The sequence below is a fragment of a genome, unplaced genomic scaffold (assembly GCF_019419815.1).
Source record: "Pyrus x bretschneideri cultivar Hongxiangsu unplaced genomic scaffold, Pyrus_bretschneideri_v1 Contig280, whole genome shotgun sequence".
NCBI classification, from domain to species: domain Eukaryota; kingdom Viridiplantae; phylum Streptophyta; class Magnoliopsida; order Rosales; family Rosaceae; genus Pyrus; species Pyrus x bretschneideri.
This window is the reverse complement of record NW_025999591.1, coordinates 53,169-72,373: the sequence shown is the minus strand read 5'-3', so window position 1 is coordinate 72,373 and position 19,205 is coordinate 53,169. Positions and strand designations below refer to the sequence as shown.

At 37.2% G+C, this 19,205-nt stretch overlaps 1 protein-coding gene across 2 annotated transcripts; it reads left to right on the top strand.

Annotated features, from left to right (window-relative positions):
* Positions 1-2,193: 2,193 nt before the first annotated feature.
* Positions 2,194-11,813, top strand: LOC125479400 (SNARE-interacting protein KEULE-like). Of its 2 annotated transcripts, XM_048588626.1 has the most exons (22): positions 2,562-2,580; positions 3,146-3,204; positions 3,592-3,633; positions 3,733-3,814; positions 4,441-4,519; positions 5,185-5,235; positions 5,338-5,434; positions 5,556-5,588; positions 5,793-5,918; positions 6,001-6,192; positions 6,283-6,366; positions 6,454-6,552; positions 6,639-6,712; positions 7,746-7,842; positions 8,362-8,487; positions 8,569-8,664; positions 8,740-8,856; positions 8,932-9,009; positions 10,826-11,016; positions 11,251-11,341; positions 11,431-11,520; positions 11,610-11,813. In XM_048588626.1, exons 4-22 carry the CDS (start codon positions 3,742-3,744, stop codon positions 11,661-11,663), a joined length of 1,848 nt encoding a protein of 615 aa, XP_048444583.1. In that variant the 5' UTR covers positions 2,562-2,580; positions 3,146-3,204; positions 3,592-3,633; positions 3,733-3,741; the 3' UTR covers positions 11,664-11,813. The 2 variants fall into 2 exon arrangements, with proteins under 2 accessions (XP_048444582.1, XP_048444583.1); XM_048588625.1 differs by lacking the exon at positions 3,592-3,633 and having other exon boundaries at positions 2,194-2,580.
* Positions 11,814-19,205: the final 7,392 nt, after the last annotated feature.

The window sequence follows — 19,205 nt, the reverse complement described above, 5'->3', positions numbered from 1 at the left end:
TGGCACGCTGACGGCGTCAACTGACGCCGTTAGGAATATTCCATCAGTTTTGACAGATTCCGTTAACGGCGTCAGGAATATTCCATCAGAATTGACGAAATATTCTGTCACCTTCTCCGGCGAGACTCCGGCGCCGTCGCCGGTGCCGGAAAACCGGGAAATTTTCAAACTTCGATTTCTCTTTCGTTTTTCAACCATTTTTCGTGATTTTTGCACCAAAACGAAGCCTAAGACTAGGAGAACATAAATATACAACTTTTAAGGCCTAAAAACCATGGAATCTCACCTGTCCAAACCACCCAACTCCGGCCAACTTCTAAACCAACGATCCCGACGTCCAAACTCTTCAAACGAGCTACTCCGAGACTCCTTGGGACCTCACCAAGCTACCTACGAGCTTCAAAATCCCTAAAATGTAAGAATTTACGATTGCATGAATAGTACCCCAAAACTCCCATTGTGAAATCGACGTGAAAACGTTGTAGTTCTTACCTAAAAATGGTATGGTTGGACTCGTACGAGCCTCACGAGCATGGATATGGGTTTAGTTTCTTCGATCTGTAAAGGTTTGAGGGGTTTTGGGTGTGTGCCATACATTTTCAAAGGGAGAGGAAGAGAAATGGGGCTCGGGGGAACACAGGGAAAGGGACAGGGACAGGTGGGAAGTGTGGGAGTGTGTGTGTGGCTCCACACATGCCAACAAAACCCAAAGCAACCACAACACGAAAAGAAAACGCACTAGGGGCAATTTCGTCTTTTCACGCGCACGTTTTCGATATTCTCGGGATGGGCTGTCACATGTAGTGAGAATGTGAGTTGGCATCTTTTAATATTATTTCATGTGCAAGTTGGCAGTGGAGCTTCTCTCCACAAGTTCAATGTTCACAGCAAAGGGGCTCTCTCAGTTCTCTATATAAAGAAGCAGAGGCAAAAGGATTAAAGACACTCAACCAATCAATCAAGCAACTCTACTCAAATCAGCTCCTCAATTTCCTTGTAAACATTTACTTTTAGCCAAGCACCCTTTACTTTCCTTGTTTTTAGCTCTACTGCTCACTCGGTATTATCGATCTCCTTTGTATTTTTATTTACAACCTTCAAAGCCATTCCCCAAACCACTAGAAATTGCCACAAGACTGGAGCAACTTGCTCGATCTATTGGGAACAAGCTCGAACGTTGTGTTTGGCATCCCTTTGTACTTATAATGCTTTGTACTTTAAATAATTACATTTATGTAAAACTGCATTTTCAGTCATTTAAATTACAAGCAATCTACAATACCGGTCATTTACTTTCCTTTATCATTTACACTAATAGCAAACTTGTCATTTACTTATTGTTACATCTCTCCACGTTAGTGAAGTCCTTATCTTTAAGGCAAAGAAAGAACCTTGATTTGAGCCACTCTCACTCAATAGCACAATCTCTTGGTTAGAAGTCGAATTCAAATGCAATCTCAATCATTCAAATCCCATCTACTAGCGGCATCTAGTAATGGCCGCTCGCATCCACCAATTTCTTATTCGAGCAAATTCCCGGCATGCCAGCGAGGACCATGGCGAATTTAGAAGGCGAACAGAATCTTGTGAACGAGTTTGAGGTAGAATAACTGTCAAGAGCATGCTTGATAAAGTGTTATGGCCTATTTTACTGAAGGGAGAAAGAAGGTGCACCAGAGAGAGATGGAGAAAGGCTCGAGGAATTCTATTTTTTATTTCTTATGCCTTGTGCTTTCATTTATAGTAAACATGATAGAATTTCTTGACTTGCAAGCAATACAATCATAAATGGATAAAATCTTCTAATAACCTGAATACAATCTACTAGTGATTTACACAACCACATATGCTATAATTAATATCACAATAATGTTTAATTTAGGGTCTATTTGTAAGTGTTTTTAAAATATATTAAAGCACTTTTTGGTGAAAATATTTTTTAAACCAATCATTGATTAAAATACAAATAAATCTTAGAAAAATATTTAAAATACTTCCTTCAAGAAGTACATAAATATACATCATATAAGAAACACTTCAACACTTTCTCAAAAAAACAATTTCAATTATTTTAAAATCACTTCTAACGAGCTATCGAAGACCCTATAAAACCAGCAGCAAAGAAGAGATCAAAGTCAACACGTCTTTTCTTTTCTCAATTCCTCTCCTGGTTCTGTCCGTCTCTGTCTCTCTCCTCCATTCAGCCAAAACGCGAATTGCATTTGCCAGTTCAAAGTCAACACGTCATCACCACCCCAAACCTCCGGAATCAAATTCCCATTCCCTTTCCCCAATTAACTTCCACTTAAGGAAACAAAAGAAAAAAGAAAAGGAAATTTCATTTCCCCTCTCTCCTCCGACCTCCGCCACTGCGCGATCTCTCTCTTTTCTCTCTCTCTCTCTCTCTCTCTCTCTCTCTCTCTCTCTCCCATCCCCGTCTCCGACTCTTTCTTCCCGCGAATCGATCGGCCTGGAAAGGAAGGGAAGGAGAAAAAGCTCGGACCATGTCGTTCTCTGACTCCGACTCCTCGTCGTCATACGGCGGCGACTACAAGAATTTCAAGCAAATCAGCCGCGACCGTGAGTTCCCTCCCTCTATCCTTACTCGCTTTCGTTTAAATTCCACTTCAGTTTCTTTGATTATCGATTTAATTAATACTAGCATCTGAATCGAGCTCTAAGCTGATGAATTTGTATTGTAATTGGTTCAGAAACTTATTGGTTACTGAACTATTTCTGTGATTTAGTAAAATAGCAGTAGAAACTAGAAGTTCAATGATTTTTTGGAGTTTGTAATAATCTGTGACAACAATTAGTAATCACAATTAGTAAATCGCGAATATTCGGATGGATGAAATGTACGGTGAGAATGAGGTAGCTAGCTTATTGGGATTTCGGTAGGGCGGGAAAAATCTGTATTGGATGTTCAATGTAAGAGGAGCACTGATCCGCTGCAGTGCAATGTGCAGCAGCTAGACTGGTTTTGTATCGGTGGAGGTATAGCAGTTAATGTTTATTTTTGGGCGAGGTCGACCAGCTTGTTCTAGATATGGACTAAGATCACTCTGTTACTGTTGTTTATAATTGATGGTGGTTAGTTGTTGCGTGGCCGTTTTGTGACTGACTTCCGAAATGTTGTGTTTAGGATTGTTAATTGAAATGCTTCGGTCTTGCAAAACAGGGGATTCAAAAGCAACCTGGAAGGTAAATGCAACTAGTATTATGATGTCAATTGTGGTAAAAATTTGATTTACGTAATTTTTGTGACTATAAGTTTATGTTCGCATAATAAAAAGTGCTTACATATGTTCCAGAGATTATAGGATCTATGAATGGGGAGTACATCTTTTATGAAAGTATTTGTTTTGTAACACTCGTAGACATAATAATGAACTGGGAAAGTTTCTGAGCCTCGACAGGAAATACATGTGTTCTGTGTGCTTATGTTGTGTATACTACTTGTTGGGATTTTTCTCGTCTATAATTGATAAAATCTACTTTATTTTTATCGTGTACTCTGGAATAGAGCTTTTAAGTGAATTATTTGATCAAGCCCTGAATGTACTCTCTAATAGTTGGGAGATATAACAGGTGTATCTCTAGGGTAAAGGACTATTTTCTCTCTTTTATCTGGTGAACCCACTATCTCTCTTATAAACTAATGATAATTTTCAATGTGATGATATTCTTCTTTGTTTAGTTGCAATTGTTATGTGATCGCTATTGCTGTAGGTACTTATCATGGACAAACTTACTGTTAAGATAATGTCTTACGCATGCAAAATGGCTGACATTACAGATGAAGGTGTTTCATGTAAGAATCAAAAGGACTCTCCCTGAAAAGTTTTACTTTATATTTTTGTATTTTAGTGCATTGCCTTGGTATCTGCTATCTGGCCAATCTATTTTTACCAGCCGCATGAAGAGGATGCTGCATCGTCATGGTATTCGATAATACTTAGTAGTTATTTGTCAGTCACATTTACCAAACTATATAACAAGGTGCTGCATTTCTTTGGCTATATATCAAAAGCCATTGCACCTCCCATTCTGGTAGCATTTACTAAATGTGTGATACAATATTCCACACTATTAAAATTGTCAGTGCTATTGTAGAAGCCCTAATCCGAAGTTGCTGACTGGTCACTGCATGGTATTTGATTATTTTTTATTTGACAAGCTACCAAGTTATATCTGTTGTGTAGTGTCGAGGACATTTAATTGAGGCAATTTTGTTCTCGGCGTGTGATGTGTGGCTATAGAATTGTGAATATTACATTGTTGCCATTTTAAGCTGACAAGTGGTTGCCCTGTTTTTTGTCTCCCACTTATTTTCTGAGGCCAATCATTTAACATGATATATTGGTTGATGGGCTTCTATTAAAACTTAAGTTGGTGGGTTGTTTTTAACTTGTAACTACAATTCGTATTTTCTTGCAGTGGTTGAAGACATATTCAGGCGAAGGCAGCCATTGCCCTCCATGGATGCTATATACTTTATGCAGCCTACCAAAGAGAAGTAATACTTTTTAATTTTTATTGGAGAGAGGGAGAGAACCTATCTGTTGAATGTTTTTATTTTTGTAGCATGTTGGCAGTATATTTTCTTGCTGAATCTTGTGAGAATGTAAAACTATTTCCCGAGATCATCCAAACAACTTAACTTTTGGGAACATTGGTAGCTAACCAATGTACCATGATATTAGAGTGAGATCCTACAACTCTACCAATTTATGTATGTTTGGGCTCTTGAAGGCTGGAGAGAGGCCCACACGTGAAGGGATGTTAGAATGTAGAACAATTATCGTAACACATTGTACAACCTAAGGTTTCAGGAATAGTGAGGCCCAGACAAAACTTGACAAATCACAAGTTTGAGACCTAAAGTTCAATTGAATTGTTAACTATATTTTTAACTTTAGGGTTGTTCAGTTATTCTCTGTTCTTACTCCATCTGTTTCCCTGTCCGTAGAGGGAAATATTTTCCTAAAATTTTCCTTTGTTTCTTTCTCACCTCTTTGATTGAGCATTTCTCACGCGTAAAATGTGAAATAATTTTTTTTTTCTGCTTAATATAATGCCGAAGTGATGGTTTGAATAATTACCTATTCCCTGTTGGTTTTTTAACCTCAGCCATATAGCTGGCAGCCTCTCTAACTTTCTCTCTCTGGTGTTAATTTGCAGTGTTATCATGTTCTTGTCAGACATGTCGGGAAGATCACCATTGTACAGGAAGTATGTGCAGCAATATCAGTTGCCTTGTTCTAGTTGTTTGTGTGGTTTTTATCATGTTGAGGCTTGAAGGTTCTAATGGTTCTTCTTTTCTTGTCTTCCTAGGGCATTTGTTTTCTTTAGTTCACCTATTTCAAGAGAATTAGTTAGTCACATCAAGAAGGATGGAACTGTGTTAACTCGCATAGCTAAATTGATCGAGGTTATAGTTATTTTTCAAACATATCCTAGATTGATAAGTTAGCAGAATTTTATGTATCAGTCAGTTGTCTTCTTTGTTGTTGGTCAAAAGTAAGAAGATGCTGATTTGGGCAAATTTGCAGATGAATTTGGAATATTTTGCAATAGACGGTCAGGTATGTGACGCTACTGCAGTCAAAGTTTTGGTTTATTTGTGGTCATCATTTTATATTATATCCTTTTCAAAAGAATTTTTATTTAATGTATATTTAAATTTGGGGTTCAAGTGATATTAAGATTCACTGTTCGTAATCATTTACAGCCATTCATTGGAAAAAAAAAAGTTCATGGCTTTTCTGTTTTGTAATTTCTTTGCACAGGCTTTTGTTACCAACAATGAGAGGGCTTTAGAGGAACTTTATGGGGATGAGGAGGATTCACGCAAAGGTGTTGCATGTTTGAATGTGATGGCTGCTCGTGTTGCCACAGTTTTTGCTTCGTTAAGGGTACATGTTATAATGATGTTAAATTTTGATTGAATATTCGGTTCAGGTTTTCTGAAACACCTATTTGTTTTTTATTTCCTAGGAATTTCCTTGTGTGCGTTATCGAGCTGCAAAGTCACTTGATGCCACCACAATGACCACTTTTCGTGATTTAATTCCTACAAAGCTCGCGGCTGGGATCTGGGATTGTCTCATGAAATATAAAAATACAATTAAGAACTTCCCTGAGGCAGAAACATGCGAATTGCTTGTCCTTGACAGATCTGTCGATCAGGTTTTTAGGTGCATGTGTTGGTTATAAAAGCATATCATGCAAAGTGGTATTCGCTTTATTATTATAATGAATACTCACTTGAATTTTCAGATTGCACCTCTCATACACGAATGGACATATGATGCCATGTGTCATGACCTGCTAAATATGGATGGAAATAAGTACGTGCATGAGGTAAGTTGAAATGTCATTTACATAGATGTGCTTTCAAAGTTTGTGTTTTTGTCTCTTTTGGATGCTTTATAAAGGGATTGTTTATAGGTTCCAAGCAAAACTGGTGGTCCACCGGAGAAAAAAGAGGTTCTTTTAGAGGATCATGATCCTGTCTGGCTTGAGCTTCGCCACGCACATATAGCAGATGTATGTCCTGTGCCCATTTGTATTTTTCGGGGTTACACAGGCATAAATAAATTAATTTTTTTTTTCCTTCATTTGACCTTTGTCAGGCTAGTGAACGACTGCATGAGAAAATGACCAACTTCGTATCAAGGAATAAGGCTGCACAGATCCACGGTTCAAGGTTCGCGTGTATTTATTTCTTAACTTCTCTTTTGTTTTTTTAAATGAATTCTAATTATATACTTGTTTCTAACTTTCTTTGAGTAAGGAATAGCTGTAAAACCTTGTTGTTTTCCAGGATTTAGATCATGAGTGGAATTTGTTTTGCTATTCCATTAATACACAATCTTTGACTAGTTTGAAATGAAACATAAGGAATTTACGCACCGATAGAAATACTGGAGTCGGGCTAACTGTGTAACTTCTCTTCTGGTTGAATCATTCTATCATTCTGGTCAAACAAACAGAGCCTAATTTTGTAGTGGCTCACAAAATTCGCCTGTTCTTTTGTCCATAATGGATTTCTTAACTGGGTAGGAGTGTTTCTGGTTAAAAATAGTTTGGTTTGTCTTGAATAGTCAAGTACGAAGTTCTCATAAAACAAGGACCAGCTCAAGAAATTCCATGCCAATACATGGGACTGCTTGGCTGGATTTTATAGAGACATTACATATTGGCACAGTGCTAATCCTTTATTTGTGCAAATCATTGTTACGTGATGAAGATATGTGTGCCTCACATCATATCATGTGTATTTCATTGGTGCAAGGAGTTTCTCCTCGTAGGGTCTGCCAACCAGACTTTTTTGCAATGGATTCGTGGTTAATACAGCTAAATTCTGGTGCTGAGCACTTTGATTTTTTTAAGTAGAAAACTCATATTATATGCGTAAACTATATATATAGTGAAGCTTATATATGAGGGATTTATAGTTACTATTGTTAGATCGAATGAGCTGCTTGCGGTGGAGTTATTGTATGAAGGGTATAAAATTGTTCTTCGGGCCTTGGTCAAAAATCTTGGATTACTTACATCCTCTAAAATAATTCATAATATTACTGTCCGCACCCAAGAAAAAGAATATGAGATTTTCTCTTTCAACTTAATCAATGTCATTTTTCTGTTTAAACTTTCAAAGCTTAGGCAAGTCTATTGGTATGCCAGTTCGTGTTGTTGTGTTTTGTTTCTCACCTAAATGCTCATGTGTTATATAGAGATGCTCGCGAACTATCTACGAGGGATTTGCAAAAGATGGTTCAAGCATTGCCACAATATAGTGAACAAATTGACAAACTCTCCCTTCACGTAGAGGTTAGTTCATTTGAAGTATCTGTTTGATTAGCAAAATTCCACCATCAAAATTCAAAACTTTGGTTAAAGGATTCTGTTCAGTATTTCTAACGACAATTATAAATAATGTGACCATTGCTGTAGTTTATTTATAATTCAATTAGCTAAGAAGATTCTTAAAACAGAACAAACCTGTTAAATGAACGACTTTTATACATCTAGACATATTCATGTGGCCACCCTTTTGCCTCTTGAATAAGTGTTGTCCAAATCTCACATATGTATTCCACTTTTTGCTGTTTTTCCACCTCAATGTTTCCACTGTCCAACTGTAAGATAAATTTGTCTTTGGATGAGGCTTCATTTTTAAGCAAACCAAGAAGTAACTCAGCAAATACAAATTACAAACTAAAAAGTCAATGGATGGAGTACGAATCACAACAGAAGTGATAGCATATTGAATGGCTGAAAGAAAGTTTGAGCTGTTGACTTTGAACATGGAAATCATGGATTTAGGCAAATATTATTTTATTTCTCCAGATTGCAGGAAAGGTTAACAGAATTATCCGGGAGTTTGGGCTTCGAGAACTTGGGCAGTTGGAGCAGGATCTTGTTTTTGGAGATGCGGGCATGAAAGATGTGATCAAGTTTTTGACGACAAAAGATGTAAGAAACTTTAGAAGTATACGAGTATGCAAGATTCATTGTCATTGTGTTCTGTAAACTTTATATACCATTTTTATGCAGGATACAACTGGTGAAAATAAGTTGCGCTTGTTGATGATTCTTGCAGCCATTTATCCTGAGAAATTTGAGGGCGAGAAGGGTCTCAATTTGATGAAGGTTGGTACCACCTGAGGTCAATCAGTGTATCTAATCTCATTCAAGTGTTTACTGTGGTACTTTTCTTGTTTTCAGTTAGCAAAATTACCACCGGATGATATGAATGCCGTGAATAATATGAAACTACTTGGGGGAGCACCAGATACCAAAAAAAGCACAGGGGCTTTTTCTCTGAAGTTTGACATTCATAAGGTGAATGTATACAGAATCTTTGAGAGTTCTTTCAATTGTTCAATCAATATCTAACAAGGGGCTATTCAATTTCAGAAGAAACGTGGAGCTAGGAAAGAACGTCCAAGTGAAGGAGAAACATGGCAGCTTGCGCGCTTTTATCCCATAATAGAGGTACCCCTTTTTGATTATTTTGTAGCCTACTTAGTCTATATGGGTGAATGGTCTGGGTAAATGTCATGTGATTAGAACAGCTATATAGAGTTTGTTGGTCTATGGTAACTCTTCCAATTTGCCTCTCAACTATCTCGGTTCTTGTTTTTGGGACAACCAAAACAAAATGTAATTGAGTTGCCTCTCAGTTAAATCGATGACCATGTTCTTTAAGCTTTTTTATTTCTATCAAAAAAAATATTAGTTCTGGTAGTAATGATATATATTTAAATTGCAGTAGGGTTGGGTAGGTATTGTTTGGGTTTTTTTATCACCAAATGGTCCTTTATGTTTTGTCAACTCATTAGTTTGTTCATTAATATTTCAAACTCATCAATGTCTTCCCTTATCTATTACTCTACCCATCATTGTTGTCCGTGACATGCAACTCCATTACAAAATCTGTTAGTGTAATGACGTGCTTCGGAATAGGATTGACAAAGCCAATCATATAAGGCCACATGGATTATTAAAAATTTAATTCTTAGACTAATAGTTTATAATTGTAAAACTAATAAAAAAAAATTCATTTCTTAACCTCCCTTCTTCCTCAAGCGAATCATGACAAACACCTTCATCCTGTGAAATTAGAATTATCTTACGATTTGTTGTGCACAAATTGATTTACAATGAAAAACATTTTGTATTGATTTCATGGGATGGGAAGTACCGAGAAACAATTGAATGAATAAATAATTTTTGAATTGTCTATTCATTATATATCCACTGGAATCTAAAAGATATATGTTTAACTGATTATTCATTTATCCATTTTGCTGAAAACAGTTGAATGGATAAAGTATTAGAGTGCATCCAATTGGGTTGGATTGTTTCCGAGAATGAAAATTGTGTTTGTGAATGAGTACTATGGGGGAGAGAGGAAATCGGAATTGCGTTTGAACTAGGTATGGAAGCAGGTTGAAGACGAATTTATTATTTCATCTTCCCACTCCCATCCCTGTAGCTCAACCACCACCAAACTCAAAGCTCACTGTTCTCTCGTTCTCACTCTCTCTCCCTCTCTACCACGCTGTCCAACCCCACAAAACAAGCCCCAGGTTTCCTTGACCCCCAACCACAATCTTATTGTTTTTATTAGTTTTATCTTCTTTTGTTTTTATTCGTTTTGTCTTCTTTTTTTCTGTCAAAGTTTTAAGCTATTTGACTATGCACGTAGCTTCGGTTGCGTCTTGTTTGCCAAGGAGATATGGTTGCTTTTCCTTCTTCAGTAGGCTTTCCGTGGGTTCGGTTGACCTCACAACTTCAGTTCTCATAGAAGAAGCTGTAAGCTAAGAAGGAAAGGTTACAATCATGAACTTTTTCTTCAAGAACTGAAGTTTTATTAATCCATGTGGCATCACAGTAATTGGCTTTGTAGGTCCCACACAAATGCCACATCAACACACTAACAGATTTTGTAATCGACTTTATCAGGGACAATATTGATGAGTAGAGGAATAGGTAAGGGACTGAGTTTGAAACATTAAAGACCAACTTGATGAGTTGACAAAACATGACCATTTATAATGTTTTCTTGGTATTTTAGTCGGGCATTCACGTGACATTTTCTGGTGAAACTTGCATGGAGATATGTCGTATGCAAATTCTCATGCCATTGAATATGCATAGCATGCTACTTAGTGACTGCTTTAGAAAGAGAAGCAATTTAGGGCGCCGTCTTATAATCTTCACAAGATGTCATGAATATATCATGAAACTCAGTTTCAATGATTGTACGAGTTATCAATTAGTATATCTGAATCATCTCTTCTTTCAGGAACTTGTAGAAAACCTTAGTAAAGGTGAACTGTCAAAGGAAGAATATCCATGTTTGAATGACCCAAGTCCAACTTTTCCTGGGACTTCACATGTAGCGGCAGTAAATCATCCTCCAGCTGCTCATTCAATGAGATCAAGACGGACCCCAACATGGGCCCGGCCTCGAAATTCTGATGATGGGTATTCGAGGTATCATGTCACTCTACTTGATTATTTTGAATATGGACCAGTCATCACTTTTCTTGTATTCCTTTAGTTTTCTGCTAAGCCCAATTCCCTTCATGGTCCAGAGTCCCTCATAAATAGAGCGCCCCTTATAACTAGAGCTATTTTTGGACTGTTGCATTATGGAAATCTTTCATAAGTAGCAACTCTAAGAGCCCCTTGAATGATTTATTTAACTATTCTCTCCTGCACCTACAGCGATTCAGTATTACGGCATGCATCGAGTGATTTCAAAAAGATGGGCCAGCGCATATTTGTAGTTATAGTAGGCGGGGCTACTAGATCGGAGGTATGAAAATGTTCCACTTGTCCCTAAATGAAGTTGCGATTGCCGCTTTTTCTAGCTTAGTGAGTTTATAAGTTGTGTTTCATTTTCAGCTTAGGGTTTGCCACAAGCTCACAGCTAAACTGAAGAGGGAAGTTGTTCTAGGCTCCTCATGTCTCGAGGATCCTGCTCCATTTATTGCGGTAATACATTATAGTTTTGATCTGTTAACACTTGATTCTGAGACGCTCTTTCTCCCCTAACAAACTGTTTTTTTCCGAAAATGTTGTAGAAACTAAAGATGATGACTGCACATGAGCTCTCGTTGGATGATCTACAGATATGAATGTAGAATCGACAGGAAGGGCTGGGAATGACATTCGGACCGTTACCAGGCCAATCTGTATTCGTAGATGCATGCTGATTGTATCCATATTCTTTTCTTTTGACCCCTTTCAACATTCAATATAAAAACCCCTACCTATTGATACCGGTAGCTCTGGACATTCTTGAAGGAGCTAATTTGGGTTCCTGCCGACGGCTGCTTCTTGGTTCTGTGAATCTGTATTATAATTTACAAGCTCAGTCCAAGCTACAAGTGCGACTTCTAGTACAGATAAAAGGGCAAAAAACAAAAAACAAAATATTAGCCTTTACGATCCAATCAGGCATCCAATCCAATCCAATCCAATGAACTGAACCCAAAGAAAAGTAAACTACCTAATTCATTACAACTTAACCAAACTGTCGGAGAAGCCACTCAATGTCGACACCCCCGGCCGCATTAGAGTCATCGTGCCGGGTTCTAATACGACAAGGTCCAAAACACCATATGTGATGTGATAAAAGATAGCACACAAATTAAACCTTCTTTTTGACAATTGTAGTATAGATATAAGTAGGGATCGTTCTAGACCGGGGATTAGGAGGGATTGCTAATCTAATGAAAATTGACTCAAAGAAGTGAAAATAGGCTTTAAAACAAACTTTAAAGACTCAAAACAAACTTTAAAGACTCAAAACATCTCAAAACAACCAAAAAGATTCAATTTAGACTCTAGGACTTAGTTTGGACGAAAATACACTTAGTTTTGACTCTAAAGACTCAAAAAGACTCTTTTGGACAGATTTGGAACAAGTAAGAAAAGGGGTTTTGATTTTGGACGAATTTAAAAGAAAACAAGTAACTTAAAACTTTAAAACAGATTTTGGACGAATTTGAGAAAAACTAATGGATGATGGGATAGCCAAGGGATACTTCTCCACACATGATACTTTCTAACATAAATTGATTTCCAGTTGCTTTTTCGATAAACCATGAACCTCAACACCCCAGATTAACCGTGACATCACTAATTAACCCTCAGATTTCCCTTAAGTTAGTGGATTGGATGGCATCATACGACAACCCAAAGCATTCTCCAAAACGTCCCCTACATGACATCATAATAGAGATACGATCAAAGATCATTACGTTCAATGGAAATCATAAGTATTGACAAAGCACTTGTAACTATGACATCATGATACTCATGCTAGGAATTTACTTAACATGATTGTGAAAACAACCTTAACTACTTGTGAATATTAGTTTGTGACGATTATGTGAAACACCCTAATATTCTAGCACCAAATTCAAGCATGCAAATTAAGTAGGCCTCCCTAATAAACATACAAGAATAAGTTATCCATCAAACAGTTAAGTAAATTGCGTTCACAATTTATGAAATCACAACTGGACTTAATCAACTCATATTATAAATGTAATCATGGTTTCAAAGCATCCCTAGGCTAAAACGAGTTTAGCCTCTCATGTTCATGACAAAACAAAGCAATATAGATTTAAACATTGAAAATAAAAGATAGATTACACCTAGAAACGTCCAACACTCCAACTTGAATGCACAAACGCCCAAGGCTTGATCTTCCTTCTCCTCTTCCTTGCTAAGTCACGGCGCAAGGTCTATGGTGGGTTTTTGGATGATTTTCTGGTTTTTGGATGGATTTAGGTATGTAGGGTGGTGCGGCAAGGGTTGATGGTGGTGTATGGAGGTTGGGATGGAGGTGTGGAAGTAGGGGAATGATGGATGGGTAGTAGTAGGGTCACGGCAAAGGTTGGTTCTCTCAATGGATGAATGAATGTTGTGTGAAGGGGTGGTCGTCTAAATGGTGCGGCAAGGGGTGTTTATATAGGCTAGTTTGGCACACTTAGTAAATGAGAAGGATTGCACAATCCCATTGAAAAAGGGTTAATTAAATGGCAGAAATCAAGTGGGAATTGGATTAGGGAATTCGGCTAGGATTTAGGGATTCTAGAAGGTTTTTGGTGCGGCATGTGTATAGGGTTGAGATAAGGTGTTCTAGAAACTGTTTTTAAGGCAGATTCCTAATTCTAAAGGGCCTAGGACATGTGATGTAAGAGTAGGAAAAGGATTGTGATTCCTAAACCTACAAGGAATAGTGTCTTGGGGCAATTGAGGGGATAAGTGATAGGAGCATATTTAGGCGACTTACTTAGCTTGTTTTCGTGCATCTATGTTGTTAATTCATAGTTGTTTTAGTAGTTTAAGCCATTTTCGTGTGTTTTTAGGTTCATATGGCTAAGGAAGCAAAAAGATGCATTTTGGAGCATTTTGGAGCAAAATTGGGCTTGGAATGGATAGCATATTTTTGGAGCCAAAGTGTTGGACGAATTTGAAAGCCTTGTATGCACTTTGGACATAAAACAAAGGGCCTAGCCCAATCAAACAATCCTTTGAGCCATGCAAAACCTCTAGCCCAATCAACAAGCCTTAGCCACATGCATTCACATGCATCACAACCCCAAAACCATCAAGAAACACCCATTCACACACACATGCACTCACATGCATTCACATGCATTTCCACCTTCCTACTTCATCATTTCACCACATTCTCCCTCTTTAACTCACATGCACCCAAACAAAGCCAACCTAGCTAACCCTACATGCATTATTTATTCACTCTTCATCATTGCATTCATCACCAAAGAACTCCCCATCATTGCCATACATTCCCCCTAATTCCATCCATCTTCCACACCTTTCCAACCTAGCCACATCCTTTAATCATCCCCCCTTTAAATTATGATTTTATTTCCTAACCCTACATGCATTATTTATTAACTTTTCATCATGCATCCACATTCATTCCAACACAAAATACACACATGCACTTATTCTTTCATCATTGCACCACCAATTCACCCACATGCATTTCCAACCATTCACACCCCTTTAATCATTCTCCTAGCTATCATTCACATGCTCTCCCATCCATTCTCTCCCTATATGTTCCCTCCACTACTCCTATAAATACCCTTGCATTCATTCATTCATTCATCATCTCATTTCATACACAACACACCACAAACACTTCCATCTTCTCCCTAGCCATGAGTTTTTCTTCCATTTTTCCTCCATTTCTTCCATTTCCATAATCCCCCAATCCATTCAACACACCTACAACATCCCTTAGTTCTTGTGCCACAATAAAGAGGAAGATAAGAGGGCCTAAACGTTCATACAATTCACGTTTGAGTTGTTGGAATGTTTACGCGTTTCTTTGATTTCAAAGTTTAAATTCAATTCTCTTTGTTTTGTAATATGAGGAATGGAAGATAAGAGGGCCTAAACGTTCATACAATTCATGTTTGAGTTGTTGGAATGTTTAGGTGTTTCTTTGATTTCAAAGTTATGAGGAACTAAACCCTTTTTAGCTAGGGGTGATTTCAATACCATGATTATTTATGTAATATGAATTGATGAATTCCAGTTATGAACTCTTGATTCGTGAATGCAATTGGCTTAACTATTTGATGATTAACTTATTTGTGTTTGTTGATTGAGGGTCGACACTTAATTAGCATGCATGAATATGTGGCTAAAGTTTAAGAAGGTTTCACATAATCGTTACTAACTTATACTTGAAAGTAGTGAAGGTCGCTTGTCACGATCGCGTTAAGTTTAATTCTTAGCATGAGTAACATGATGTCATAGTTGCAAGTGCTTTGTCAATGCTTATGGTTTTCATTATTCTTAATGATCTTCGATTGTATCTCTATTATGATGACATGTAGGGAACTTTTGAGAATGTTTTGGGTTGTCGAATGATGCCATCCAATCCAATAATATAAGGAAAATCTGAGGGTTAACTAGTGATGTCACGGTTAATTTGGGGCATTGTCGTTCATAATTCAATGAAGGAATAACTGGAAATTGATTCATATGCATAAATATCATGTGTGGAGAAAGAACCTCTAGCTAATTCACCAACCATCTTATTTCATCAATTACATTCTTGTTTCGTTATTTCAATTTTCATCAAACCTCAATCCCCCTTTTGCTTTAATGTGCAATATAGTTAGAAATCAATTTAGTTTGTGTTTTTAAAGCATTTTGATTCTTTTGGTTTGTCTTAGTGTTTTAACGTTTAGTTTCACATTCTTTGAGTCTAGTTTAACGTTTTATATTGTTTTTACGTTTTAGTTTAAATTCGTCCAAATCCAATCCCCCCCTATTTCGTTGAAGTCTTAGTCTTAATCTTTCTTATTTTTAGTTTTGCTTTCTTCGAGCATTAAATAGTGTTTTATATTGTGTTTTTATGTTTTTAAGTCAATTTAGAAGGTTTTAGCAAGCCCTCCTAATCCCCGGTCTAGAACGATCCCTCACTTATCCATTCTACTACAATTGTCAAACGAGGGTTTAATTTGAGTGTCAAGTAATTCTCGCATCAATAAGTCTTCTAGAAACTGAAATAGGTGTTTAAATGTGTAATTGATTCCCCCTAATTAGCTAGGTTTAAGTCCCCACCTGATTTGGATAGGATATAATAGGATAATGTTAGAGATAGGATAGGATAAGGTTTCTAGGATAGGATAAGATAAGTTTGGATAAGGTTCCTTGTTTCTTGCTTCTTCCTTATCCTCATTGCATTAGAACTTCTTCCACCAGATTTGTAGCCTTTCCTAGCTCTTCTAGTCTTCAATTTCGTCCATCCTCTTTGCTCCATGGTTAAGCTATCCAATCCATGCCCAAAAATGCTCCAAATAGCCTCAAAATGCACTTTCTTGCTCCCTTTGCCATTAGGACCTAAAAACATACGAAAATACTTTAAAAGACTGAAATACATAGTAATTAACTTATTAAGTGCAAGGAAACATCATAACTAAGTAGCATAAATATGCTCCTATCAAATTCCCCCACACTTAGCTTTTGCTAGCCCTCGAGCAAAACGAAATAAACAAAACAAACAAAACACAATATAAGCCTTCCAACAATTGCCTCAGGGATTTCCAACGAACATGACACATTAAAGAACATCATTCCCACGGTTTTTAGCTTTCTTTACACTTCAACAAACACTTAACCATAGTTACTACTTATTAGTTCACATTTAATCAATTAAAACAACGTTTTGAATGTAGTAACATGCCTTAGAGAATTCCCTCAATTCCTCACTAGAATGCACTCTATTTTCACACAGATTTTCTAACTCCACACCCTACACTAGGTATATGTGAGAAGATTGATGTAAATATGAAGACTAACACTCACATATGTTATATCAAAGAAAGCATTTTCTGGATTTACGACAATGACATGAATATGATCTCATGAATGGAATGCTACTACTTAGAACGAGAACCAGTGATTCCATATGCTCATACCAAATTCAAACTCCACATATTGAACACATAACATCAAGATAGAAGTTTGAGGGTTGTAACGAGGCTTAGGTATTGGCTAACAAAGAAAGGTAAGGATAAACAAAAGTTCTTAAGGCAATAGTAAGCAAAGTAATGAATTCGATACTTAAACTCTCTTCAAATGGCCGAAATCAATTTGTACACACAAGGGAAGATTCATGCAACATTTAGGGTCAAATTCACTCTTTTGGACCCTTCCTTCAACAACCAACACTTGTGAGTTCATTCTCACTTATTTTTCAACTCCTTTTCTTTCTTTTGAACACTTTTCTATTTTCTTTTGATTTTTCCACGAATTTTTCTTCTTTTCTTCTCTTTTTTTTTTTTTTTTTTTTTTCTCTCTTTCTTTTGTCTTCTTTTGTCGTGCCCTATCAAATTCCCCCACACTCGTTTTCTGCCATATATTGACCAAAGGAGTTCACTCTAAGTCGTGCTTCACTATCCTTTAAGAACAAAGGTATGGAAAGTCCTAATCTAGGCTAGGTGAGGATAATGTGGCTAACAAAGAAAATAGGCTTTGAAAAGGCTCAAGAGGGTTAATCCTACAATACATATGAAAAGGGATAGGCTTTTTGGCTCTGGCTTGACTAACAACTTCATCTTATTGTATGTTATGCAATCAATACCATGCTTTGAATGAAATGGGCATGAGTTCTAGTATTTGGAACTATAATGAGATGCATTCCAAGTAGCAACCAAGCAAAGAATGATGAGATCATGCAACGACTTTAGAAAACAAGAAATCACAGATTATACTCTCCAAAGAACGTTATAGGCTCAAGTCTCTCAGGGTTGTAGCGTTAGTTTGAGTTTCTTCCTTCAAGCATGTTACAAAAACTGATTTTTTCCTTTGTGATTACATGTGAATTCATAGGCTATAACCATAACCAAGCATAAACCAAAGCACAAATCAACTTCCAGCCATGTTTACAACATTCTTTAATAGTCATGCAATTAAAAACCAAATCCTCATCATTGTGTTGGAAGGTACCCTAGGACACAAACACACACACAAAAACAACTTTAAAACAACTCTTTTTGGGTTTTTCAAAACTGTTTTGAAATTTTTTTTTTTTTTTTTTGTAAATTTTCGGATTTTCTGAACAAAAGACATAAAAACACTCCAAAACACTCTAAAAACACTTAAAAACAGTGAGAAACAACATTATAAGTGATAGGTGATAAAATCCCACGAAAATCATGTAAAATCATGCAAAAGCAATTTGTTTACCCCCCCCCACACTTAAATCAAACATTTTCCTCAATGTTTCACACAAAGACTCACATCCAAACAAACAATATAAACTAACTAACATGACAAAGTAAAAATAATAAAGAGATAGAGATTGAGGAACGCAAATCTGATTTTGTAGCATGAGTTGGTGAATTGCCCACATCCTCTCTCGTTGAATGCATGGGTTGCCTCCCAAGAAGCGCTTGTTTTAACGTCGTGCAGCCAGACGAACGTTCTTCTTATCCTCACTTGGAGCCCACGGCATGGAGGGTGATATCCTCCACGACCTGCCCTTCAACATTTGCATAATAGGGCTTCAAACGATGCCCATTCACCTTGAATTCTTGGCTATTCCTCAAGCTTTGGATTTGAACTGCACCATGTGGAAAAACATTAGTAACAACAAAAGGTCCAATCCACTTAGAACGTAACTTACCCGGAAATAAACGAAGGCGGGAATTAAAAAGTAAAACATTTTGCCCTATGGAGAATGTTTTGCTTCGGATCATCTTGTCATGGAAAGCTTTGGTCTTTTCCTTGTAAATGCAAGCATTCTCATATGCTTCACGCCTAAGTTCCTCAAGTTCATTCAATTGCAACTTTCTATGCATTCCCGCTGCGTCTATGTCCATGTTGAATGTCTTGATCGCCCAATGAGCCTTGTGCTCTAACTCCACGGGGAGATGACATGGCTTGCCATACACTAGCCGAAAAGGGGACATGCCTATTGGTGTTTTGTATGCCGTCCTATAGGCCCATAATGCATCCTCCAAACGCACACTCCAATCTTTTCTTGTTGGTCCAACGGTCTTCTCCAAGATTTGCTTGATTTCTCTATTGGACACCTCGGCTTGGCCATTGGTTTGGGGATGGTAAGGTGTTGAAACCTTATGTGTGACTTGATACTTCTTGAGTAGTGCTTCAAT

Excerpts from the sequence above, each read along its gene's own strand:
- LOC125479400 (XM_048588625.1), top strand. The coding sequence starts at position 2,505 with ATGTCGTTCTCTGACTCCGACTCCTCGTCGTCATACGGCGGCGACTAC. Across the intron at positions 5,236-5,337 it reads AGATCACCATTGTACAGGAA|GGCATTTGTTTTCTTTAGTT; the intron begins GTATGTGCAGCA and ends TTGTCTTCCTAG. Across the intron at positions 8,488-8,568 it reads AGTTTTTGACGACAAAAGAT|GATACAACTGGTGAAAATAA; the intron begins GTAAGAAACTTT and ends ATTTTTATGCAG.